General features: G+C 38.9%; 1 protein-coding gene across 1 annotated transcript; it reads right to left on the minus strand.

The window, feature by feature from the left end:
* Positions 1-107: 107 nt before the first annotated feature.
* LOC106568166 (calcyphosin-like protein) lies at positions 108-9,759 on the minus strand. The gene is made up of 5 exons (XM_014138254.2): positions 9,449-9,759; positions 7,778-7,926; positions 7,308-7,485; positions 5,406-5,615; positions 108-633 (listed from the first exon to the last, which is right to left on the minus strand). The coding sequence occupies exons 2-5, from the start codon at positions 7,912-7,914 to the stop codon at positions 532-534; spliced, it is 627 nt and encodes a 208-aa protein (XP_013993729.1). The 5' UTR covers positions 7,915-7,926; positions 9,449-9,759; the 3' UTR covers positions 108-531.
* Positions 9,760-11,481: the final 1,722 nt, after the last annotated feature.

Below are 11,481 nucleotides of genomic sequence, written 5' to 3' on the forward strand. Positions count from 1 at the left end.
TACTGCTTTGTTTTTATTTTACTGTACAAAATCTGTACCGATCCGGTATTTGTATATTTTAATCTGACAAATGTGACAGCATTATCTGTGTAGAAATGACCATGTTGTTATATTTTGTGTTTAACATTTTTATTAAACAGGTTCATTCCACAAACAAATGCAGTTGTATCATTTACTCTGCATTCATCATCTCCTGAAATGACTGTACTTTGATTTATCAGTCTTTATGATTTCCCGTGTCTTTCTAAAGATGTATCTAACATTGGAACTGTGGACCACAGATGTCCAGATACATCACATTTCAATTTCTACAATACAGAATATTGGTTGTTTCTGGAGAGAGTGACTGTATAATTAAAATACATCTTTTTACATAGCACTAAATATTTACAAGTCATTCATAATCATTTGCATATCATTGGGACATTATTAATATTCGTTTGTCAACATGATTTCCATAATGAAATATTTGTTTAAGGCACCTTGAAAAACTGTCCATCAAAAATCATCATAAAGTTATCAACTTAAAACTCACAATTTCCATGCATTTTTCATCATGAGAATGAAATAGACATCACTATCGATGGAGGCGCTGACTCCGCAGTAGTAGTTGAGAAACTCCTCCATGGTGACCTGCAGAAGGGAAGGATGTCATGTAAATGTAAATGTAATGTGTCAGACAGACAGCGCTTACTGAACCAGTCCACACCATCAGTGTCAGATAGAGACAGAAACTCACCATAACCCTGATAAGGCTGAACACTGAAAAACAGAGGTGAATGGGACAGACAATGTTGTGGGAGAGTTGAGTGTCACAACCTTTTGTTTCCCTCATCAATACTTGTTCTTCAGTGCAGATTCAGACATTTTCAGCTAACATCTAAATGCTTAGTTCATCTTGCGACTAAGGTGCAATATCTAACCAGAGACAAAACAAAACCTTGACATCTGCTGGCTGACAGTGAGAAACAGCTCCACCAAGCTACCAGTTCTACTAGAATTGTACTACTAAGAAACATACATGTTGCACTGTAACAGTTTGACAGCTTTGAGAAACAGGCCTAAAGACACAAAATGGCTAAGAGCAGTGTAAACACCTTGAGGACAGCCCTAAAGAATTGAAAGTAGAGAGTTACACCCCACTAAACTACTGCATCTAGAAAGACAAGTGAAAATATATACCATGACATCTTCCATGGTAACACTATATTTAGTAGATGGTTTGTCGATGTTCAGTAGATGTTGAATAATTGTCACATTTCAAATAACTATCAACTAACCCTAACTAACCCTTACCTTAACTCTTATCCTAACCCTAAACTTAACCCTTACCCTAACCCTCATTCTAAGTCTAACCGTAACCTTAGCAAGCAGTTGCTTATCAACATATAGTTTGTTGATAATGTGACCATCTGTAGATCATGACTATCCAAATAAAATGTGACCTCTGCCGTCCATATCCCAGGATTAAGTGCTCTTTAGTCTTTACCCTAAACATTGACTCAAGAAGACATTAGTTAATAAGTTTCCAGGCACTTTTCATCGTGATAATGAAGTAGATATCCATATCAATGGAGGATCTCACGCCTGTATAGCAATTCATACTCTTCTTGTGTGACCTAATATGTTCCAGAAATAAGACATGATATGACACAGTTTAAGATGGTTCCACAGATATGCAGTATTGTAAATGTCAGGAGCCTAAGAAATGTCTCACGCGTCCAGATAATCTAATTCATATCTGACTGAATAATGTACAGGCTGTAAGTTTAGCAGTATAGGTTTACACTACAGTAGATGTGGATGATAGTAAGACCCAGAGGAGGCTGGTGGGAGGAGCTATAGGAGGACGGGTTCATTGTAATGGTTTGAATGGAATAAATGCAACGTTATCAAACACATCAAACATAATTTTAATTTTAAATTTTTTTATAATAATAATAAGTAAGATATACATGGCAGAGGCTTAATCAAGTTAGTCATCTTGATTACTTTCTTATGTCATTCTCTCTGGTACCAAAAGTTTAAAAAGTGTTGATGGGGACAGAATGCGGTTGGACCATCAGATAACTGGCATATACATTACTCTTACAGAATTTCCACATGGCGAGGATATTGGAAATTGAATCAAAGTTTACTGGATTACAACTTGTTTTTAACTAGGACAGAAGAATTTACAACTGACTTTTCCGACGTAACACAGGTACAGCAGATCCCCTTATTATATGGGACACTTTTAAATGTGCCTTTAGAGGCCATGCAATTCAGTACTCATCTATAAAATAAAAGCAATTTAGGTCAAAAGAGTCCATATTAACACAGGAAATGGAAGGACTAACAGTACAGATAGATAGCAATAAAAACTGTACCATAAGAGGCTCAAAGCAAGTTAGAGGAAAAATTAAAAATAAATGGAGGAACTTATTCAAGAAAGATCAAGTGTAATATATTATAAAAATAAAGCGAACTGGATGGAATATGAAAAATAATTTGGTGCATTTTTCCCCAATCTTCAACATAAAAATGCTCCCAAAATAAATGTACTGAAACTTGTTACAAATTATGGAGTCACTCATGATCCACTGAATGATATTTTGAAAGAGGAAGTAAAGTACTTTAAGCATATGTTTTCATTTCAGTCTCTTCCATCTCAACTAACCGAAGCTAATTCTATGGATTTTTTCCTATTAATAATATAAAATTAACATCTGTACAGAAAGACTCATGTGAAGGCAAAATTACAGAGGAGGAACTTCTTGATGCAATTAAAGTCTTTAAGTCCGGGAAAACTCCAGGGCTGGATGGCATACCTGGGGAGGAATACCAAACTTGTTTTGATATACTCAGAGGACCATTATTAGCATGTTTTAACCACTCCTATATAAATGGTAGATTATCGGACACTCAACAAGAAGGTCTGATTTCAGTATTACTGAAACAGGATCCAGGTGGTATATATAAAGCTCCAGTCCATTTAAAAAATTGGAGGCCTCTTACACTTCAGTGTTGTGATGCAAAAATGATAGCTAAATGCTTAGCGCATAGAATTAAAAATGTTTTGTCAGATATTATTCATCCTAATCATTTTTTTTACATGGACGATACATTGGAGATAATATAAGACAAGTACTGGAAACAATAGAACACTATGAAATATCTGGGAAACCAGGCCTGGTTTTCATAGCTGACTTTGAAAAGGCTTTTGATAAAGTACAACTGCAGTTTATATATAAATGCCTGGAATATTTCAATTTCGGAGAATCTCTTATAAAATGGGTTAAAGTTATGTATAGTAACCCTAGGTGTAAAATAGTAAATAATGGCTACATCTCAGAAAGTTTTAATCTGTCAAGAGGAGTAAAACAAGGTTGTCCACTATCGGCACACCTATTTATTATTGCCATCAAAATGTTTGCTGTTAAAATTAACAACAATAATATTAAGGGATTAGAAATCCATGGCTTAAAAACAAAGGTGTCATTGTACACTGATGATTCATGTTTTCTTTTAAATCTACAATTAGAATCCCTCCACAGCCTCTTAGAGGATCCTAGATACTTTTTCTAACCTCTCTGGATTAAAACCAAATTCTGATAAGTGTACAATATTACGTATTGGATTACCGTGTAGTTTACCAATAAAATGGTATGACGGTGATGTGGACATACTCAGTATACATATCCCAAAAGAAAGAAATGATCTCACTCCAATAAATGTTTATAGAAAGTTAGCAAAAATAGATAAGATCTTGCTACCATGGAAAGGAAAATACCTGTCTATTTGTGGAAAAATCACACTGATTAACTCTTTAGTCATATCACATATTACCTATTTGCGTATGGTTTTGCCTACACCTAGCGACCTGCTTTTTAAATTATATGAGGAAAAATATTGAATTTTATTTGTAATGGCAAGTCAGACAAAATTAAAAGGGCGTATTTATATAATGAATATGAATTCTGAGGGCAGAAATGATGAAATAGTAAAGCATTATACCTCTCACTAAAGGCATCAGTCATACAAAAGTTATACTTCAATCCAAAATGGTTCTCTAGTAAATTAGTAAGAATGACTCACCCCATGTTCAAGAATGGCCTTTTCCCCTTTATCCAGATTACAACCGCTTACTTTCAGTTATTTTAAAACAAAATCTCCAAAATATTGTTATTTTTTAAACAAGCCATAGAAAGTTGGTTGCAATTTCAGTTTAATCCACCTTAAAAGACAGAACAAATAATACAACAATGTTGTGGTTAAACTCAAATACACTAATTGATTAAAAAAAACGTAATTTTTCAATAACATAAAAAAAAAAAGAGTATAATCTTTGTAAATTATATCATAAATAGGACTGGTGGAGTTATTTCATTTTTTCTTTGCAACTCTTCCTAGAAGGCCAGCATCCTGGAGTCGCCTCTTCACTGTTGACGTTGAGACCGGTGTTTTGAGGATACTATTTAATGAAGCTACCAGTTGAGGACTTGTGAGACGTCTGTTTCTCAAACTAGACACTCTAATGTACTTGTCCTCTTGCTCAGTTGTGCACCGGGGCATCCCACTCCTCTTTCTATTCTGGTTAGAGCCAGTTCGCGCTGTTCTGTGATGGGAGTGGTACACAGCATTGGCAATTTCTCGCATGGAATAGCCTTCATTTCTCAGAATAAGAATAGACTGACAAGTTTCAGAAGAGTTTGAGCCTGTCATCGAATCCCACAAATGCTGATGCTCCAGTTATTCAACTAGTCTAAAGAAGGCCAGTTTTATTGCTTCTTTAATCAGGATTGTCAGAATAATCAGGATTGCTTCTTTAATCATAATTGCAAAAGGGTTTTCTAATGATCAATTAGCCTTTTAAAATGATAAACTTGGATTAGCTAACACAACGTGCCATTGGAACACAAGAGTGATGGTTGCTGATAATGGGCCTCTGTACGTCTATGTAGATATTCCATGAAAAAATATCTACCGTTTCCAGCTACAATAGTCTTTTACAACATTAACAATGTCTACACTGTATTTTCTGATCAATTTGATGTTATTTTAAATGGACAAAAAAGTTGCTTTTCTTTCAAAAACAAGGACATTTCTAAGTGACCCCAAACTTTGGAACAGTAGTGTTTATTTACCCCAATTACATTGATGGAAGCACCAATCAATCCGCAATATTAAAGCTGATCCACCCCCTAAAAAAACTAAAAAATACAACAACAAAAAACATGAAAACCACATTTTACTCCATTCCATTAATTCCATTCCATCCGTTACAATGAGCCTGTGCTCCTATAGCTCCTCCCACCAGCCTCCTCTGATAAGACCACTATAACCTCTGTCCAACATTTCCATATTTTACAAACCCAAGGCCTGAAAGTGACCAGGTCAGTATGGTGTGATGTTACCAGTATTACCTTTCCGTCCTTGTCGTAAGGAGAGTCGAAGCTGTCCAGGAATTTGCGGAATACTTGCTCCTCTGTCCACTCCCCGTTTTGATATTTGGGGTGGTACTTGGCGTTGTAAACCCCACTCAGATCTTCAATAGTGATTACCCCGTCACCAGTCTTATCCAGCTTCCTAAAGGCCTGCATGATCACCTCCTTCCTGGCATTGGACATCGGGGGCTGTGATCATAACCAGCACAACCAGAAATAATGGACAGAATTCACAGATTAAAAAAGTATTTGATCCCCTGCTGATTTTGTACGTTTGCCCACTGACAAAGAAATGATCAGTCTATAATTTTAATGGTAGGTTTATTTGAACAGTGAGAGACAGAATAACAACAAAAAAATCTAGAAAAACGCATATCAAAAATGTTATAAATTGATTTGCATTTTAATGAGGGAAATAAGTATTTGACCCCCTCACAATCAGAAAGATTTCTGGCTCCCAGGTGTCTTTTATACAGGTAACGAGCTGAGATTAGGAGCACACTCTTAAGGGGAGTGCTCCTAATCTCAGTTTGTTACCTGTATAAAAGACACATGTCCACAGAAGCAATCAATCAATCAGATTCCAAACTCTCCACCATGGTCAAGACCAAGGAGCTCTCCAAGGATGTCAGGGACAAGACTGTAGACCTACACAAGGCTGGAATGGGCTACAAGACCATCGCCAAGCAGCTTGGTGAGAAGGTGACAACAGTTGTTGCGATTATTCGCAAATGGAAGAAACACAAAAGAACTGTCAATATCCCTCGGCCTGGGGCTCCATGCAAGATCTCACCTCATGGAGTTGCAATGATCACGAGAACGGTGAGGAATCAGCCCAGACCTACACGGGAGGATCTTGTCAATGATCTCAAGGCAGCTGGGACCATAGTCACCTAGAAAACAATTGGTAACACACTACGCCATGAAGGACTGAAATCCTGCAGCGCCCGCAAGGTCCCCCTGCTCAAGAAAGCACATATACATGCCCGTCTGAAGTTTGCCAATGAACATCTGAATGATTCAGAGGACAACTGGGTGAATGTGTTGTGGTCAGATGAGACCAAAATGGAACTCTTTGGAATCAACTCAACTAGCCGTGTTTGGAGGAGGAGGAATGCTGCCTATGACCCCAAAAACACCATCCCCACCGTCAAACATGGAGGTGGAAACATTATGCTTTGGGGGTGTTTTTCTGCTAAGGGGACAGGACAACTTCACCGCATCAAAGGGACGATGGACGGGGCCATGTACCGTCAAATTTTGGGTGAGAACCTCCTTCCCTCAGCCAGGGCATTGAAAATGGGTCGTGGATGGGTATTCCAGCATGACAATGACCTAAAACACACGGCCAAGGCAACAAAGGAGTGGCTCAAGAAGAAGCACATTAAGGTCCTGGAGTGGCCTAGCCAGTCTCCAGACCTTAATCCCATAGAAAATCTGTGGAGGGAGCTGAAGGTTCGAGTTGCCAAACGTCAGCCTCGAAACCTTAATGAGAAGATCTGCAAAGAGGAGTGGGACAAAATCCCTCCTGAGATGTGTGCAAACCTGGTGGCCAACTACAATAAACGTCTGACCTCTGATTGCCAACAAGGGTTTTGCCACCAAGTACTAAGTCATGTTTTGCAGACGGGTGGTCAAATACTTTTTTCACTCATTAAAATGCAAATCATTTTATAACATTTTTGACCTGCGTTTTTCTGGATTTTTTTGTTGTCTCTCACTGTTCAAATAAACCTACCATTAAAATGATAGACTGCTCATTTCTTTGTCAGTGGGCAAACGTACAAAATCAGCAGGGGATCAAATACCTTTTTCCCTCACTGTAAGTATGATTAAATGTATCATGTAATTCAGAGGCTTACCCCTACCACTCATATTTACCCTGAGAGTGAGGAGAAATTCATCAAAGTCAATGAGTCCACTGTTGTCCCGGTCAAAACGTTGAAACATTGTCATGGCCTCATCTTTCTCAATGAGGACACCGTAGTCATTAAGCCCCTTCATAAACTCCTTCACATCCAATGTACGGTTGTTGTCATCATCCATGATCCTGAATGTTCTGACAGATAAACCATTGAAGACAAAAAAATATATAAATAGGTGGCAGTTGAAGAAAATAAAATCATTTCTTGGAGTTTACGTTGTCAAAACAATCATTGCATCTTAGAAGCCAATCTAAAGCTGTCTTCTTGACACAGCCTTCTTGACAGGATTGCCTATAGTACGATGTTTGATCAATCACTACTGCTACTGTATCAAACATTTTATGTTGATGACCTGGGCAATTCATCACTTGATACAGAACCATTACCTGTGCCCTTCACATAAGAGTATACTGGTCTCTCTCTCACCTGCTCAGACCCTTGATGCCAGAAGAGCCTCGTGCGAGACACTGCATCCTCAGCCGATCCACAGGGTCTGTGCATACAGACAGCTGTTTTTTGGCGTTCACCGCCATCTCCCGATCATGTCGTGACGTCCCTGCCATGATACCTGCAGTCTGCAGGCAGGTAATACATTTGCATCGCTGATTTGCATGCATACAGTGTGATTTGATGCCGAAAACATTGACACATTTCAGTGATGTCTAGTACAGTTGAGTGATGTTGTAGACAAAGATAAATTAAACATAATGCTAGGGCTGTGTGACAAAGCAGGGCCGGCTCTAGCCTTTTAGGGGCCTCAAGCAAGATTTGGTTGGGGGCCCTCCCACCTTGGTGCAAAACATTTTAGTGGCCCCCCTCAACAGCAGAGAGAAAAAAGTGCAATTCTAAACATTTTGCCATTGGGCTGAAACAAAATGTAGCAATTTCATTAAAAAATTTCATGCAATTGTACTCATTTTGCCATGGGGCAGACAGAAAAAAAATTCAGTTTCACAGCTAATTTCCTGTAATTCTATCCATTTTACCAATGGGGTGGAGAATTTATTTAGCAGTTTTAAAGCTAATTTCCTGTAATTATACACATTTTGCCATGACTTATGACATGTTATTATGATATCTGAGTGAGAATGACTAACAAAATCAATGGGGGCTCCCAGGAGGTCAGGGCCCTGGGCACGTGCCCTGCTTGCCTGGTCGGTATTTGGCCACGATTACTACAAGTTTAGATAGCTGGCTAGACTAACTACAAACCTAAAAATGGTTAGCTGACAAGGCTAATTGAGTGACGGTCAGTGACTGACATAAGAGAAAAAACGCTGAATGATGTTCAACCAAAATTCTAAATTGCACCTGGTGCATTATCCTATTCTTACTCTCAATAGTAAGTTGAGACCCCGACTGAGTCCCCAAAAGAAAAAGAAATATATTTTTGGTGGGTTTGTGGCCCCCTAGAGGCCGGGGGCCCTAAGCAACTATTTCTGTCGCTTATGCCTGGAGCCAGCTCTGTGACACAGCCTTAGGGAACATGTGTCAAACTCATTCCACAGTAGGCTGAGTGTATGCAGGTTTTCGCTCCTCCCTTGCACTTGTTATTTTATTAGGATCCCCATTAGCTGTTGCGAAAGCCCATGAAACTGGGGTCCTCACAGAACATGACAAAAAAACAGAACATTAATTGATAAGAACAGCTCAAGGACATAACTACATACATTTAAAAACGTCACAGATACCTTACATATCAATACATACACACGAAATATCTAGGTCAATTGATGAATTAAGGTCACTAAGGTTAATTAGTAAAGAGCTCCCCTCACCTGGTTGTCTAGGCCTTAGTTGAAAGGAAATAACTAAAACCTGCAGACACTTGACCCTCCATGGAATAAGTTTGACACCCCTGCCCAAACTCTTTTGTTGTACATATTTATATATGAACCTTCCAAAACGTTACGTCCTGCTGAACACGTCCCTGGCGCTTGCTAGCTGAACGGTCAACCTATCCTAGCAAGTATCTTGCATTATGACCGTACTTACAATAAAGTCCGACTGTATATATTTAGATAATTAGATTCCTAAATACCAAACACGTTATTTCGAGTTTGTTTGCTACTTTATCTGTAGAGGCGAGAAACTTACCTTACAAATGTGTAAAGCAACCTGTAGCTAACTGTCAAACACAAACATCAGCGGCCCCTCTCCCCACCTGCGTTACAGTTTCCATAGAAATGCGGGCTTGCCTTCTCCCGTTGTTCCAGGTCGCCTACTGTAGATTATAGGCAGAGGGCTTGTTCTGAATGACTGACCTGCATCATAAATAACTGATCATTATTTGTAGATCAATCGGTCAGTCACAATTTCCCCATGATACATTACGGGTTTGACCCTCTCGAACACAGCTAGAGTTTCTAAACAAAGATACTAAACCGTCATTGTTCTAGGCGCTGCAGTCATACCGAGGTCAGGGCAAGCCAGCCAACAAAGATAGAAATACAATGTTCCTTATTGTAATGTAAGGTTACTCAAGTGCACCATAAGTGCCACTGGTCCTAGCTGTACTTTGCCAGTCCTCTCCACAAAATATGAGCCGAATACATAATTTAACGATGCTTTAGTTTATTTCTTTGCACAACAGTGGTATAATACATGCTATTTTAGTCTAAATACTACATTTTTAAAAACGAGGACCAACACCAGGGTTTAATCAATTATAACATTCCAGCATCAGAGTACATGTGCAGGGAAAAATTCCACCAAAATCAGTGTGAGGTTACCTATCAACATTATATACACAAAAGTATCTGGACACCCCTTCAAATTAGTGGATTCGTATATTTCAGCCACGCCCATTGCTGACAGGCTATAAAATCAAGCACACAGCCATGCAATCTCAATAGACAAATATTGGCAGTAGAATGGCCTTACTGAAGAGCTCAGTGACTTTCAACGTGGCACAGTCATAGGATGCCACCATTCCAACAAGTCAGTTTGTCAAATTTCTGCCCTGGTCAACTGTAAGTGCTGTTATTGTTAAGTGGAAACATCTAGGAGTAACAACGCAATGTTATAGGCCATACAAGCTCACAGAAAGGGACCGCCGAGTGCTGAAGTACGAAAAGAAATGGTGTCCTCTGTTGCAACAGTCACTACCAAGTTCCAAACTGCCTCTGGAAGCAACGTCAGCACAATAACTGTTCGTCAGGAGCTTCATGAAATGGGTTTTCATGGCAGAGCAGCTGCACACAAGCCTAAGATCACCATGTGCAATGCTAAGCATTGGCTGGAGAGGTGTAAAGATCACCATTGGAGTCTGGAGCAGTGGAAAGAAATGGTTTGTCGAGATCAGTGTGGAGGAACTTGACTGGCCTACACAGAGCTCTGACCTCAACCCCATCAAACACCTTTGAGATGAATTGGAACGCTGACTGCGAGACAGGCCTAATCACCCAACATCAGTGTCTGACCTCACTCATGCTCGTGACTGAACGGCAGCAATGTTCCAACCAGTGGTGGAAAAAGTACCCAATTACCATACTTGAGTAAAAGTAAAGATACCTTAATAGAAAATGACAAGTAAAAGTCACCCAGTAAAATACTACTTGAGTAAGTCTAAAAGTACTTGGTTTTAAATATACTTAAGTATCAAAAGTAAAAATAAGTGTAAATCATTTCAAATTGCTAATATTAAGCAAACCAGATGGCACAATTATTGTTTTTTTAAATTTCCAGATAGCCAGGGGCACAGTACAATATGCAGACATAATTTACAAACAAAGCATGTGTGTTTAGCGAGTCCGCCAGATAAGAGGCAGTATGGATGACCAGGGATGTTCTATTGCTACGTGTGTAATTGGACCATGCTCCTGTCCTGCTAAGCATTCAAAATGTAACGAGTACTTTTGGGTGTCAGGGAAAATGTATGGAGTAAAAAGTACATTATTTTCTGTAGTGAAGTAAAAGTTGTCAAAAATATAAATAGTGAAATACAGATACCCCAAAAAACGACTTAAGTAAAAATACTTGAAAGTACTTTACACCACTGGTTCCAACATCTAGTGGAAAGCCTTCCAAGAAGAGTGGAAGCCGCACAGGGGGAGGGGACGACTAACTCCATATTAATGCCCATGATTTTGAAATTAGATGTTTGACGAACAGGTTTCCACATACACTAC

Source organism: Salmo salar, chromosome ssa13 (assembly GCF_905237065.1).
Source record: "Salmo salar chromosome ssa13, Ssal_v3.1, whole genome shotgun sequence".
Lineage (NCBI taxonomy): Eukaryota > Metazoa > Chordata > Actinopteri > Salmoniformes > Salmonidae > Salmo > Salmo salar.

Bases quoted from the DNA above. Each gene is read 5' to 3' on its own strand.
- LOC106568166 (XM_014138254.2), bottom strand. From the start codon at position 7,914: ATGGCAGGGACGTCACGACATGATCGGGAGATGGCGGTGAACGCCAAA. The intron at 7,486-7,777 runs GTGAGAGAGAGA...TTTATCTGTCAG, and splicing joins GGCATCAAGGGTCTGAGCAG to AACATTCAGGATCATGGATG. The intron at 5,616-7,307 runs GTAAATATGAGT...TTATGATCACAG, and splicing joins AATTTCTCCTCACTCTCAGG to CCCCCGATGTCCAATGCCAG.